This window comes from Prionailurus viverrinus, chromosome X, assembly GCF_022837055.1.
Source record: "Prionailurus viverrinus isolate Anna chromosome X, UM_Priviv_1.0, whole genome shotgun sequence".
Lineage (NCBI taxonomy): Eukaryota > Metazoa > Chordata > Mammalia > Carnivora > Felidae > Prionailurus > Prionailurus viverrinus.
Window position 1 is genome coordinate 56,038,281 of NC_062579.1, and position 16,194 is coordinate 56,054,474.

General features: G+C 37.8%; 1 protein-coding gene across 5 annotated transcripts in view; it reads left to right on the forward strand.

Annotated features, from left to right (window-relative positions):
• The window catches only part of ATP7A (ATPase copper transporting alpha), a 190,783-nt gene that overhangs the window by 172,735 nt on the left and 1,854 nt on the right, over positions 1-16,194 (forward strand). For 4 of the 5 annotated variants that reach the window (XM_047843794.1, XM_047843789.1, XM_047843792.1 and 1 more), the window contains 4 exons: positions 9,858-10,061; positions 10,608-10,725; positions 13,174-13,276; positions 13,652-15,679. In XM_047843794.1, the coding sequence (XP_047699750.1) occupies positions 9,858-10,061; positions 10,608-10,725; positions 13,174-13,276; positions 13,652-13,928 (702 nt within the window). In that variant the 3' untranslated portion in view covers positions 13,929-15,679. Of the gene's footprint in view, positions 1-9,857; positions 10,062-10,607; positions 10,726-13,173; positions 13,277-13,651; positions 15,680-16,194 lie in introns of those variants that run through there. The other variant, XR_007148926.1, reaches the window with a different exon arrangement.

Below are 16,194 nucleotides of genomic sequence, written 5' to 3' on the forward strand. Positions count from 1 at the left end.
AGAATGCAAGTGGGTTAGCGGCAGAGAGAGAGGGAGACACAGAATCTGAAGCAGGCTCCAGGCTCTGAGTGGGTAGCACAGAGCCTGACGTGGGGCTCAAACTCACGAGATGTGAGATCATGACCTGAGCTGAAGTCGGATGCCCAACTGACTGAGCCACCCAGGCACCCCCTACCCCAACTTTTTCACATGCATGTGTGTTCATATACGAATGTATAGTTCTGGTATTTTCAACATAAATTACATCATTTTTCTACAGATTGTTCATTCAGCCCTTTGCGCTTTTTTTAAGTGTTTATTTTTATTTATTTTGAGAGTGTGTTCGCATGCACAGGGGTGGGGGAGAGGGGCAGAGAGAGAGAGGGAGACACAGAATCCAAAGCAGGCTTCACTCAGTGCGGAGTCTGACATGGGGCTCGATCTCACGACTGTGAGATCGTGACCTGAGCCAAAATCAAGAGTCAGACGCTTAACGCCACCCAGGTGCCCCAGCACTTTTTTTTTTGGTTAACAAAATACATTCCTTGGAGCTTTATCCATATCTGAAAAAACAAAATTATTTTATTCTTTCAAAATTACTACATGGAATCCCATGGTAGGAATGTGTCATAATTTACTTAACCATTCCTCTCATGATGGGTATTTAGGTGATTTTGAAAATTTTGTTGTTACAAACAGGGCAGTAATGTACATCCTTAGCTATACATCTTTTTTTTTTAGGGGGTGGTGGTTTTCACAGTGCTTTCATTTTGTATTTATTTTTTTAAATTGTATTGTAGTTCCAGTATAGTTAACATATAGTGTTATATTAGACTCAGGTGTACAACATAGTGATTCAACAGTTGTATACATTACTCAGTGCTAATCATGGTAAGTGTATGCCCCTTCACCTATTTTATCCATCCCCTCACCTAACTCCCGTCTAGTAGCCATTAGTTTGTTCTCTATAATTAAGAGTCTTGTTTTTGGTTTGTCTCTGTCTTTCCTTGTTTATTTGTTTTGTTTCTTAAATTACACAAATGAGTGAAATCATGTGGTATTGATCTTTCTCTGGATGAATTATTTCACTTAGTATCATACCCTCTAGATCCATCTATGATGTTGCAAATGGAAAGATTTCATTCCTTTTTATGGCTGAGTAATATACCACTGTATGCATGTATGTATGTATATATGTTTGTATATATATATGTGTGTGTGTGTGTATACACACCACATTTTCTTTATCCATTCATCTATCAATGGATATGGGCTGCTTCCATATCTTGGCTATTATAAATAATGCTGCAAGAAACATAGCAGTGCATTTATCTTTTTGAATTCGTGTTTTCATGTTATTTGTGTAAATACCCAGTAGTGGAATTACTGGATCAAATGGTAATTCTATTTTTAATTATTTGATGAATCTCCATACTGTCTTCCACAATGGCTGCACCAGTTTGCATTCACCAGCGGTGCATGAGGGTTCCTTTTTCTTCACATCCTTGCTAATATCTGTTGTTTCTTGAGTTTTTTATTTTAGTCATTCTGGAAGGTGTGAGGTGATATCTCATTATGGTTTTGATTTGCATTTCCCTGATGTTGAGTAATGTAGAGCATCTTTTCATGTGTCTGTTGGCCGTCTGTCTTCTTTGGAGAAATGTCTTTATATGTCTTCTGCCCACTTTTAAATTGGATTGTTTGTTTTTTAGGTCTTGAGTTTTATAAGTTCTTTCTATATTTTGATACTAACCCTTTATCATATATGTCCTGTGCAAATATCTTCTCTCATTCCATAGGTTACCTTTTAGTTTTGTTGATTGTTTCCTTTGCTCTGCAGAAGCTTTTTATTTTGATGTTGTCCCAGTAGTTTATTTTTGCTTTTGTTTCCCTTGCCTCCGGAGACATGTCAAGTAAGAAGTTGCTACAGCAGAGGTCAAAGATGTTGTTGCCTGTTTTCTCCTCTAGGATTTTGGTGGTTTCTTGTCTCACATTTTGGTCTTTCATTCATTTTGAGTTTTATTATGGTGTAAGAAAGTGGTCCACTTTCATTCTTTTGCATGTTGCTCTCTAGTTTTCCCAACACCATTTGTTTAAGAGACTTTTTTCCTTCGGTTATTCTTTCCTGTTTTGTTGAAGATTAGTTGACCATATAGTTCTGGGTCCATTTCTGGATTTTCTGTTCTGTCCCATTGATATATGTGTCTGTTTTTGTGCCAGTACCATACTGTTTATTACTACATGTTTGTAGTATATCTTGAAATCTGGGATTGTGATACCTCCAGTTTTGTTCTTTTTTCAAGGTAGCTTTGGGTCTTTGGTGGTTCCATGCAAATCTTAAGATTATTTGTTCTAGTTCTATGAAAAATGCTGTTGATATTTTGATAGAGGTTGCATTAATTCTGTATATTGCTTTGGGTAGTATGCACATTTTAACAATATTTATTCTTCTAACACATGAGTAAGGAATATCTTCTGATATGTTTATGTCATCTTTGATGTCTTTCATCAGTGTTTTATAGTTTTCAGAATACAAGTCTTTCACCTCCTTGGTTAAGTTTATTCCTATGTATTTCATTATTTTTGGTGTAATTGTAAATGGTATTGTTTTCTTAATTTCCTTTTCTGCTACTTCATAATTAATGTTTAGAAATGCAATGGATTTCTGTGTATTGATTTTGTATCCTGTGACTTTACTGAATTCCCTTATCAGTTCTAGTAGTTTTTGGGTGGCATCCTTAGGGCTTTCTATATATAGTATGATTTAATCTGCAAATAGTGAAAGTTTTACTTCTTTCATACCAATTTGGATGTCTCTTAGGTCTTTGTGTTGTTTGACTGCTGTGGCTAGGACTTCTAGTACTATGTTGAATAAATGTGGTGAGAGAGGACATCCTTGTTTTGTTCTTGACCTTAGGAGAAAAGATCTCAGTTTTTCACCACTGAGGATGATGTTAGCTGTGGGTTTTTCATATATGGCTTTTTTTATGTTGAGATATGTTTCCTCTAAACCTACTTTGTTGAAAGTTTTTATCGTGAATTGATGTTGTACTTTGTTAAATGGTTTTTCTACATCTACTGAAATGATCATATGGTTTTTATCCTTTCTTTTGTTATGTAATGTATCACATTAATTGATTTATAAATATTGAACCACCCTTGTTGCATCCTGGGAATAAATCCCACTTGGTTTTGGTGAGTGATTTATTTATTTATTTATTTATTTATTTATTATTTTTTTTAATGAAATTTATTGACAAATTGGTTTCCATACAACACCCAGTGCTCATCCCAAAAGGTGCCCTCCTCAATACCCATCACCCACCCTCTCCTTCCTCCCACCCCCCATCAACCCTCAGTTTGTTCTCAGTTTTTAACAGTCTCTTATGCTTTGGCTCTCTCCCATTCTAACCTTTTTTTTTTTTTTTTCCTTCCCCTCCCCCATGGGTTCCTGTTAAGTTTCTCAGGATCCACATAAGAGTGAAGCCATATGGTATCTGTCTTTCTCTGTATGGCTTATTTCACTTAACATCACACTCTCCAGTTCCATCCACGTTGCTACAAAAGGCCATATTTCATTTTTTCTCATTGCCACGTATTATTCCATTGTGTATATAAACCACAATTTCTTTATCCATTCATCAGTTGATGGACATTTAGGCTCTTTCCATAATTTGGCTATTGTTGAGAGTGCTGCTATGAACATTGGGGTACAAGTGGCCCTATGCATCAGTACTCCTGTATCCCTTGGATAAATTCCTAGCAGTGCTATTGCTGGGTCATAGGGTAGGTCTATTTTTCATTTTCTGAGGAACCTCCACACTGCTTTCCAGAGCGGCTGCACCAATTTGCATTCCCACCAACAGTGCAAGAGGGTTCCTGTTTCTCCACATCCTCTCCAGCATCTATAGTCTCCTGATTTGTTCATTTTGGCCACTCTGACTGGCGTGAGGTGATACCTGAGTGTGGTTTTGATTTGTATTTCCCTGATAAGGAGCGACGCTGAACATCTTTTCATGTGCCTGTTGGCCATCCGGATGTCTTCTTTAGAGAAGTGTCTATTCATGTTTTCTGCCCATTTCTTCACTGGGTTATTTGTTTTTCGGGTGTGGAGTTTGGTGAGCTCTTTATAGATTTTGGATACTAGCCCTTTGTCCGATATGTCATTTGCGAATATCTTTTCCCATTCCGTTGGTTGCCTTTTAGTTTTGTTGGTTGTTTCCTTTGCTGTGCAGAAGCTTTTTATCTTCATAAGATCCCAGTAATTCACTTTTGCTTTTAACTCCCTTGCCTTTGGGGACGTGTCGAGTAAGAGATTGCTACGGGTGAGGTCAGAGAGGTCTTTTCCTGCTTTCTCCTCTAAGGTTTTGATGGTTTCCTGTCTCACATTTAGGTCCTTTATCCATTTTGAGTTTATTTTTGTGAATGGTGTGAGAAAGTGGTCTAGTTTCAACCTTCTGCATGTTGCTGTCCAGTTCTCCCAGCACCATTTGTTAAAGAGGCTGTCTTTTTTCCATTGGATGTTCTTTCCTGCTTTGTCAAAGATGAGTTGGCCATACGTTTGTGGGTCTAGTTCTGGGGTTTCTATTCTGTTCCATTGGTCTATGTGTCTGTTTTTGTGCCAATACCATGCTGTCTTGATGATGGCAGCTTTGTAGTAGAGGCTAAAGTCTGGGATTGTGATGCCTCCTGCTTTGGTCTTCTTCTTCAAAATTCCTTTGGCTATTCGGGGCCTTTTGTGGTTCCATATGAATTTTAGGATTGCTTGTTCTAGTTTCGAGAAGAATGCTGGTGCAATTTTGATTGGGATTGCATTGAATGTGTAGATAGCTTTGGGTGAGTGATTTTTTTTAATGTATTGTTGGCTTTGGTTTGCTAATATTTTGTTGAGGACTTTTACATCTGTGTTCTTCAGAGAGATTGGCATGTAGTTCTCTTTTATTGTAGTGTCTTTGTCTGATTTTGATATTAGAGTAATGCTGGCCTCATTGAACTTATTTGGAAGTTTTTATTCCTTTTCTATATTTTTGGAACAGTTTTAGAAGAATAGGTATTACCTCTTCTCTAAATGTTTGGTAGAATTCTGTGAAGCCATCTGGCCCTGGACTTTTATTTGTTTGGAGTTTTTTGATCAATTGATTCTATTTTCATTGTTGGTAATCAGTCTTTTCAAATTTTATTTTCTTCCTTACTCAATTTTGGGAGGTTATATGTTTTTAGGAATTTATGCATTTCTTGTGGGTTGTCCAATTTGTTAGCATATAATTTCTCATAACATTCTTTTATAATCCTATGTATTTCTGTGGTATTTGTTGTTATTTCTCATCTTTCATTTCTCATTTTGATTATTTGAGTACTATTTTTAAAAATATTCTTTATTTAATCTTATTTTTTTAAGTTTATGTATGTATGTATGTAGGTAGGTAGGTAGGTAGGTAGGTAGGTATGTAGTCTCTACTCCCAACATGGGACTCGAACTCACAGTCCTGAGATCAAGAGTCACATGCTCTTCTGACTGAGCCAAGTGCCTCGAGTCCTATAGATAGATAGATAGATAGATATTTTGATGCGTCTGGCTAAATGTTTATCACTTTTGTTGATCTCTTCAAAGAACTGGCTCCTGGTTTCATTGATTGCTTTTAGTTTGTATTTTACTTATTTCTGCCCTAACATTATTATATAATTCTTTCTCTGGTTTTGGATTTTGTTTGTTCTTTTTCTAGCTCCTTTTTGTGTAAGGTTTGGTTAATTATTTGAGATTTTTCTTGCTTCTTGAGGTAGACCTGTTTTGGTGTAAACTTCCCTTTTAAAACAGCTTTTGCTGCATCCCAAAGATTTTGGCCATTTTGTTTTCATTTGTCTCCATGTATGTTTTGATTTCCTCTTTGAATTCAGGATATATCCATTCATTGTTTAGTAGCATGTTATTTAGTCTTTCCAGGTTTTTTCTTGTGGTTGACTTCTAGTTTCATAGCATTGTGGTTGGAACAGATGCGTGGTATGACTTCAGTCTTTTTGAATTTGTTGAGATTTGTTTTGTGGCCGAACATGTGATCTATTCTGGAGAAAATTCTGTGTGCACATGAAAAGAGTGTGTATTCTGCTGTTTTAGGTTGGAATGTTCTGACTATATCTGTTAGATCTGGTCCAATGTGTCCTTTAAAGCCACTATTTCCTTGTTGGTTTTCAGTTTGGATGATCTATCCATTGATGGAAGTGGAGTGGTGAAGTCCCCTTACTAGTATTACTATTAATTACTTCCTTCATGTTTCTTATTAGTTGCTTTATGTATTTTGGTTCTCTCATGTTGGGTGCATAGATATTTACAATGTTTACATCCTGTTAGGTTGTTCCTTTTATGATTATATAGTGCTCTTCTTTGTCTCTTGTTACAATCTTTACTTTAAAGTCTATTTTGTCCTATACAAGTATTGCTACCCTGACTTTGTTTTCACTTCCTTTTGTATGATAAATGTTTTTCCATACCTCACTTTCAATCTGCATGTGTCTTTAGGTCTGAAATGAGTCTTGTAGCACATATATGGGTCTTACTTTTTAATCCATTCACCCAGTGTCTTTTGACTGAAACGTTTAGTCCATTTACATTCGAAGTAATTATTGATAGCTATATACTTGTTACCATTTTGTTACTTGTTTTATGGTTTTTTGCAGTTCTCTCTTCCTTTGTTTTGTTGCTCTTTTCTCTTATGGTTTTCTGGCTTGTTTTAGGGACATACTTGGATTCCTTTCTTTTTAGTTTTTGCATATCTATTACTGATTTTTGATTTGTTATTAACATTAGATTTATATATAACATTATATGCATATATCAGTCTGTATTAAGCCGATGGTTGCTTAAGTTTGAAGCCAGTTTTTACTCCTCTCCCCTATTTTTTAGGTATATGGTGCCTTGCTTTACATCCTTCTATTTTGTGAATCCCTTGACAAATTTTTGTAGATATACTTAATTTTACTGCTTTTGTGCTTCCTACTTTTCTTACTCTTACTTATGGTCTTTCCTTTTCACTCAGTGAGTCCACTCTAAGATTTCTTATAAGACTGGGTTAGTGGTAATGAATTACTTTAACTTTTGTTTGTCTGGGGAACTCTATTTCTCCTTCTATTCTGAATAATAGCCTTGCTGGAAAGAGTATTCTTCGTTGCAGGTTTTTTTCCTTTAGCACTTTGATTGTATCATGCCAGTCCCTTCTGGCCTGCAAAATTTCTTCTGAAAAATCTGCTGATAGCCTTTTGGGTTTTCCTTGCATATACCTGTTTTCTCTTACTGCTTTTAAAATTCTCCCTTTATCACCCCCTTTTACCATTTTAAATACTCTGTCTTGTTGTGGGCCTTCTTGGGTCAGTTTTGTTGGGGCTTCTCTGTGCCTCCTGGATCTGAATTTCTCTTTCCTTCCCCAGATTAGGGATGTTTTCAGCTATTATTTCTTCAAACAAATTTTCTGCCCTATTTTCTTTTTTCTCCTTCTGGGATCCCTATCATGTGAATGTTATTACTCATGATGGCATTGCTATGTTCCCTTAGTCTATTTTCATTTATTATTATTTTTTTCTCTATCCTGTTCACCTTGATTGCTTTCCATTACTCTCTTCTTGAGGTCATTGATCTGTTGTTCTGCTTCCTATACTCTCCTGTTTGTTCTCTCTAGTATGTTTTTTAAATTTTTAAAAAATATTTATTTATTCATTTTGAGAGAGACAGAGTCAGCATGAGTAGGGGAGGGGCAGAGAGAGAGAGAGAGAGAGAGAGAGAGAGAGAGGGAAATGGAATCCCAAGAAGGATCTGCACTGGCACTGGCAGTTGTGGAGCCTGTTGTGGGGCTCGAACTCACAAAACTGTGAGATCATGACCTGAGCCAAAACCAAGTTGGACACTTAACTGACTGAGCCACTCATGTGCCCCTCTAGTATATTTTTAATTTCAGTTACTGAGTTCTCCATCTCCTTTTGCTTCCTTTTTATGTTTCCTATCTCTTTGTTGACAGTCACACTGAAGTCTCCACTGTTTTCTCAAGTGCAGTGACTATCCTTATGCCTATTACTTTAAATTATCTATCAGGCGTATTATTTTCATTTCATTTAGCTCTCTTCCTGTGATTTTGTCCTTTTTTTTCATTTTGTGATATATTCCTCTGTCCCTTCATTTTGTCTAACTCTCTGTGTCTGTTTCTCTGTGTTAGGAAAGTCAGCCATGTCACCTGATCTTGAAAGTAATGGCCTGCAGTGCAGTGTCCCCTGTTCACTAGAACCTGGCACTCAGGGATGTCTCCTATGTGTGTTGTGTGCACCGGATTATTTTGGCTGAGCCACGTTTGCCTTCAGTTCACTTGTCTGCAGTGGCTTTCTTTGCCTGTTGGTGGGAAAGGTTTGGTCCTTGTGGTCTTAGTGGGCCATTCTGGGGCCACCTTGGGCATGAGTTGAGTCAGACCAGGTTTTTGCCAGAGATGCAGTACCACTGAACTACAGGGTGCTCTCCCTGTGTTGTCCCCTGAGGTTTCCCTGAGGTCCCCTGAGGTTCCCCTGAGAAGCTTTTTTTGGTGAGCGGAGCCTGCCATCTGACCCTATGAGTTGGACTGGTGTGTGTGGTTATCTTCCCCTCTGTCTGGGACTGGAGTTGCTGTATAGTGGTTCTGACCCCCTATTGGGGCTGCTTGCACACTGCCAGGCTTGTGGCACTGCTTTGGATGGGCTCCGGCCAATGGCATATTGGAGGGGGCAGGTGTGCATGAGAAAGTGGGGGCAGGGCCTGGGGTTCCAGAATGGTCTGTGCTGGCCTGCTGTGGGAAGGGACCTGTAGCCTCCAGGGAAAACTTCTGCATCTGGCCAAGTTGGAGGGAGTGGATCTGCAGAAGGGCATAGCGGCAGGGAGAGAGTTGGCACTGCACTGGTTACCACAGGTGTTTGTATATCTAGGCTGGGGCCAGGGGAGGGAAATGCTGCCTGCTGGTTCTTTTGTTCTTAGAGAAGTCTCCCAAAGGTCTCTGCCTCTATAGTACACAAATCTCCTTCCTGTATATCCCAGGCGTTTTTCAAACTGCTGCTTCTATGCTGTATCTCAGTGGGATTGTTTGTTGTGCTGTCTCTTTAAGTGGGAAGACTCAGTTTCCTATTGCCCACTGGCTCTCCCAGAGCTGAACCAGCTGATTTTTAAAATTTTTAAAATTCCAGGTTTCTAGACTCACTGATTGTAAGAACTTACAAAGCCTGGCCCCTCTGGTTCTCAAAATTCTATGAGAACCTGCCTTCCCTGTGCAGGCCCCTGTGCCCAGGGCACCTGATGTAGGGGGCTGTTCCTCTCTTCCCGCTCCAGACTCACTGCACCCCTCCCTCCCACAGACTGTCCCACGAGTCCACCTGGCTCTGGGCTGTATCTCCCTCTCCACACATTCCTCAACATGGCCCTTTCTCTTTACCTAACTGTGGCAGTCTGTTCTGTCAGGCCCTATGCTGTTCTCTGGATCAGCCACATCACTGTGGATGACCCAGGTTGCATCTATGGGATGAGGTTAGCCCAGGATCCCCCCACTTTGCCATCTTCCCTGGAAGTCAAACATAAATATTTTTATACATGTATAAGTATGTCCAGAATATAGCTAGAAGTGGAATCGCTGAATTAAATGATGTGTACACTTTGATAGATGCTGCCAAATGCCCTCCAAAAACATGATAACTGTTTACACGCTCACCAAGAGTGCATATGAGAGCTGATTTCTCTATATCCTTACTATCACTAGATACTACCAATTTTTGCAATTTGGGACATCTGGTGGGTAGAAACTGATGGCTCACTATTGCTCCATTCTATTTCAGGTACTAGTAATATTTGTTGAAATGAATTGAGTTTATTTTTCCTCATGTAGGTTGGCATTACTAAGGTGTTTGCTGAAGTTCTCCCTTCTCATAAGGTTGCTAAGGTGAAGCAACTTCAGGAGGAGGGGAAACAGGTTGCAATGGTAGGAGATGGAATCAATGACTCTCCAGCTCTGGCAATGGCTAATGTTGGAATTGCCATTGGCACAGGTACAGATGTAGCCATTGAAGCAGCTGATGTGGTTTTAATAAGGGTAAGTCCTGTGGCCTGAACATTGAGGTCTGTGATACTGCTCTACCTGGTCAGGGATAGTGTCATAAAGTATATGGAATAGAACAATTCTTTCTAATTCCTGTGCTCCCAGCCATTGAGACGGAGAATTGAAGATGGGAGTATGAGAAGTCATACTAATTACTTTCAGACTTTCTCAATCCAGCAAAGCAAATGAGAATGACAAGCTTCTAAAGAATAAGATTGGGGAATATACTTATAATAAAAATTATCTTCAACAAACACTTGCTGAGATTATTTTAAGGGATATAATGCACATAGCATCATACAATGCAAGAAGTGTTTTCTAGACCCCTGAGAAAAAGTCCTGAAAAACATCTTCCAAGGCTGACTGAAATTTTTAGCAATATTTAAGATTTATAGTTAAATTATATATTTAAGATTTATAATATTTAAGATTTATTACCTACCCTAAGGTATACATCATCTGCAAAATCACAGTATCAAATACAAAAGTACTAGTTAAGTTAAAGTCTCTCACTAATATCACAAATATTTCTGTTCTCAGAATGATCTTCTGGATGTAGTGGCAAGTATTGACTTATCAAGGAAGACAGTCAAGAGGATTCGGATAAATTTTGTTTTCGCTCTAATTTATAATCTAGTTGGAATTCCCATAGCTGCTGGTATGTGACTATTAACTAGTATTGCTTTTCCTCTGAAGTCATTAGAGACCTATCGTATTGGAAGCTTCAGTCTTATTACTAGTTTTGAGCTCAGTTTTTTCCTTTTCAAATTTTTATTTAAAATTCTAGTTAGTTAACCTATAGTGGAGTATTGGTTTTAGGAATAGAATTCAGTGATTCATCACGTACATACATACAATACCCAGTGTTGAGCTCAATTTTTATATGTAGCCTCCTGGTATGGTGAGAGGTAATATTAACATCAATAATGATAATTTCAAGCAATGTTCATCACAGCCTAAAAGGTAAAAGCATTCTGACAGGTTTATTTTAATTTACTTTATTTTCCCCTCCCAACTTTATATTTAAAAAAATTTCAGGGGCGCCTGGGTGGCGCAGTCGGTTAAGCGTCCGACTTCAGCCAGGTCACGATCTCGCGGTCCGTGAGTTCGAGCCCTGCGTCAGGCTCTGGGCTGATGGCTCAGAGCCTGGAGCCTGCTTCCGATTCTGTGTCTCCCTCTCTCTCTGCGCCTCCCCCATTCATGCTCTGTCTCTCTCTGTCCCAAAAATAAATAAACGTTGAAAAAAAAAATTAAAAAAAAAATTTCAAAGGAGCACTTGGGTGGCTCAGTCAGTTAAGTGTCTGACTCTTGGTTTCGGCTCAGGTCATGATCTCACGGTATGTGAGATTGAGCCCCATGTTGGGCTCTGCTCTGACAGCATGGAGCCTGCTTGGGATTCTCTCTCTCCTTCTCTCTCTGCCCCTCACACACGCTGCCTTGCTCTCTAAATAAATAAACATTAAAAAATTTTTTGAAAAAGATTTAAAAGGTATATATAAGAAGGAAAAAAGATACAATGAAAACCTGTATAGTCTTCATTTAAATTCACCAGTTAATACTTTATTTACTACATTGCTTCATCTCTTTCTCCATATGCTCTCTCACATTTATATTTATTCATATTTATACTTGTACTGTATTTATTTACTTATTTTTTGCTGGATAACAAATTTACTTTTAATCTCACTACTCAAACACAACTATTGTTAGCGTTTTAGTGTCTTTCCTTCCAGTCTTTTTTACTTTGCATCAGTTTTGTGTCTTGTTACATAGGTATAATTATAGCATACAGAGAATTTTTTGCTCCTCACTTAGCATTCTAATAGCCAACACGTTTTGTTTTGTTTTTTTAAGTTTGGGTACCAGGAGAGAGAGAGAGATTGAGAGAGAGAGAGAGAGAGAGAGGTTGAGAGAGAGAGAGAGGGAGAAAGAGATATTGATTAAAGGAATAAGACCAAGGGAAAGTAATTTAGAATTTTTAAGTAAACACTGGATAATGTCTTGTACTTAGGGACTTGATAGGAGTTAGTAATAACAGAAGAGAAGTAGTTATCACTTTCTTCTTGTTCTCTCTGGTTTGAGAGCCAAAGAAAGACATGAAATGATGGAAGAACAATTATAAAGCTGTTTATAAACAGGGACACACAAATGCTGTTTATAAACAGGGGCACAGGGGTGCCTGGGTGGCTCAGTCAGTTAAGCAACCAACTGCAGCTCAGGTCATGATCTCACAGTCCGTGAGTTCAAGCCCCGTGTCAGGCTCAGTGCTGACAGCTCAGAGCCTGGAGCCTGCTTCGGATTCTGTGTCTCCCTCTCTCTCTCCTGCTCATGCTCTGTCTCTCTGTCTCAAAAATAAGTAAAAACATTTAAAAAAATTAAAAAAAAATAAACAGGGGCACAAAAAGTAAAAGAACAGTCCATAGAGATTAATTCATGAAACAAATGATTTTTTAAATTATGCAAGTAATATATGATGACTGTAGAAAAAGTAGAAAAATATAAACACATAAAAAGTTAAAAGTACAATAAGTGTATCTCATCCTTATCATATAAACAAATGTTAAAATGTCTATCCAAACCAAGTGTGGTGTGGCACCTGAGTGACTTGGTTAAGTGTCAGATTCTTGATCTCAGCTCAGTCTTGATCTCAGGGTTGTGAGTTTAATCCCCACATTGGGCTCCATGCTGGGTGTGGAGCCTACTGAAAACAAACAAACAAAAGGAAACAAAACAAGTGTGGATGAGTTTGTAGAACATGAACTCATACATGATTGGTGGAATTGTGATCTGGTACAGCCACTTTGGAGAACAACTGAGGAATATCCCTCTAAAATTGAGGATGTGCCCATGTTATAATCCAACAGTTTCACATCTAGGTATGTACCTTAGAGAAATTCTCAAGCACATGCACAGGTAGACATGTACAAGAATGTTCACAGAAATACCCTGTTAGTGAAAAATTGGCAGTGACATAAATCTCCACCAACAGAAGGATAAAGTGCTGAATAAATATCAAACAAGGAAATGATTTGTATATATGTATTAGAAACACATTAGTAATCTGTTTAGTACTGACTGCTCTAACTAATCCAAACTTGTTTCCTAGGAGTTTTTATGCCCATTGGTTTGGTTTTGCAGCCCTGGATGGGATCTGCTGCAATGGCTGCTTCATCTGTTTCAGTAGTACTTTCTTCTCTCTTCCTTAAACTGTAAGTATGATGGCTTGCTCATGTTTGTATTTTATGTTCATTTTATCATCCACAGTCAGTTCTTGGTAGGTCTTATTCTTGTATGATAGGCCAAGACTATTCTTAATAATAAATGTTAGCTATATAATTATCATCTTATGTAGTCTTTACCTAGCAAGCATAAGCACTGAGTGGGGTAAAATGTAGTACATTGGCTTCTGAGAAGTAGAATTTCTGATCATGTGACCCCATACATATTTTTTTTGAGCCAGTTTCCTAGCAGGGACTCCCTTTGTAGATCTTCGTACCAGGCAAATATACTTTCATTTTTGAACATAAAAAGTGTCTAGTTCACATTTGGTTATTTCAAACTAGTGTCCTTTTGCATGTGTTCAGTTATAGAAAACCAACTTATGAGAATTATGAACTGCATGCCCGAAGCCACATGGGACAGAAAAGGCCTTCGGAAATCAGCGTTCATGTTGGAATAGATGACACCTCAAGAAATTCTCCTAAACTGGGTTTGCTGGACCGGATTGTTAATTACAGCAGAGCTTCCATAAATTCACTACTGTCTGATAAACGGTCCCTAAACAGCATTGGTACCAGTGAACCTGACAAGCATTCACTTCTGGTGGGAGACTGCAGGGAAGATGATGATACCACATTGTAACAGGCCGCAGAGAGTGCTACTAGCCGATGTTGTTATGCACTGACACAGCATTAGTGATGTTACCTTAACTTTTCAAAATATTGTGGAAGGATTTTATATTGGTCTCATGCCCTGATGTTAAGGATTCTATTTGCATTGCATTTGTCTAATGGCAGAAATATATTTTTTCAGAGTTAGCTCTGAACCTAGCTTTATTTAAAATGAATCTCCAGCCCTTTTTGTTTTCACTAGTAACAGATAAGGTAGACCAGTGAGGTTTACAACAAGTCCTACAATTGAAGATTACTGAATTGCTGCTAAAGTGGTAATGTTTTTTATTTGACCAAAAAGAAAAGGCTCAAGAAAAAGGATAATTTAAAAGTTTCAAGATCTGAGAGCATGATCTTGAGGACATTCTTGAGCTCTCATCCCTGTCAGGTTGGGGAATAATGGCTTTTAAAACACTGTAAAGCATCTGGGTTTAGAAGGAAAACAGTTAGAAACTGTTTAAAAATAGATGTGCCTTATTTATTACAGGCTTTCTTCCCCCTTATTCTCCCTGCATCTTTGTCTTTGCAATTGCCCTAGTTTGTTTTTTTGTTGTTGTTCTTTCAGCTGAGCTAAGTGTAGGTGATTGATTGATAAAAATAAATGACAACTTTTCCAATATCTTTTTCCTTTCTTTATCTTGTAACCCAAAAAGACCTTAAGGATCCATAGGGTCCCTTGCTTCCTATCTTTCCATTGTTGTAAAAAAATAGATCAGATTCTTCATTCAGTGACTCTCTAGCTCTGTACAGGCTTTTAATTCACTCCTGACGAGTTCCACTCTAAATTGTTCTTAGTCTATTAGCCTCAGTCCAGAAGCCTAAAATGTTGAGCCTCTTCTACAATTAACTTTTTCGAAGATTAACACTACCATCCTTGACATATACGGGTCATGTGAAATTACCTAGATTCACTAAATTTGTCCTTTTTTGGGGAGAGAATACAAGACGGTAACTGGTATATATAATTTAATAGATTTTAAATATATTTTAGTATTTTAGATGACCTCTCAAAATGACTTTAAAATAATGCTATTACACAAAGCTGCATTTACCAAAAAAAACATAATAAATTTGTAATATAGAAATGAGAATTTCCCTAGGTTGTGATACCTTTTAGCCAAGTCTATACTTTTCTCTAGTTTAAAACATTTGCACTTGCTAGTAAGTGTGGTTTGCAAATTCAGGGGCTGTTTTCAGTGCCATACACATTTAGAAATTCCACTCTGAGTGCCTAGGAGTTAATACACTGATCAGAGATCTCGTACTTGTATCACTATTTAAATTCCTCATTTATTGCAAGATGGATTTCAGATGCAGATTATGGAAGTGAAAATAAATAAATAAGTTCCTAATACTTTGTTCCCATTGCCATATGTAAAGCTGTTGGAACAATGCCTAGCACATAGGATTTGTATTCAGTAAATGTTATTTCTTTTCTCCCCTTGAGGTCAGTAATAAATAATTAATAATAATTTTCTTAGGGCAGAATCTAAAATCAGGTGGGATTGGGGAATGGGTTTCTTCCTCTCCTACTTCTTTTCTCTCTTCTCCTTTCATACACACACAAAAAGGTTTATAACATTATTCCATCCTGTCTTTTCAGATTTGGAAAAAATCTCATTTTTATCTCAACTATCTTTTTTTTCTTTTCAAATTTTTATTTAAATTCCAGTTAGGTAACATACAATGCAATATTGGTTTCAGGAGTAGAATTCAGTGATTCATCTTTTATTTTTATTTTTATTTTTTTTAATTTTTTTTTTCAACGTTTATTTATTTTTGGGACAGAGAGAGACAGAGCATGAACGGGCAAGGGGCAGAGAGAGAGGGAGACACAGAATCGGAAACAGGCTCCAGGCTCTGAGCCATCAGCCCAGAGCCTGACGCGGAGCTCGAACTCACAGACCTGCGAGATCGTGACCTGGCTGAAGTCGGACGCTTAACCGACTGCGCCACCCAGGCGCCAGTGATTCATCTTTTAAATGCAACACCCAGTTATCTCAAGTATCTTAAAGAGAGAATTGAAACTATTGATGAAGGTGCTATTAATCTAGAAAGGCAAACCCATTTTAATGAAATATGAATGAGTTTGTATATCTAGGCTCTTTTTTAGACCAATGCCTATGTCATCTTCCATGCTTCCACTTTGAATTTTGATATTTGTCTTTTATTTTAATTCTAGTGGTCTGTCATACCACAATTTGTTTCTTCTAGAAGAAACAGCCAATATGATAAAT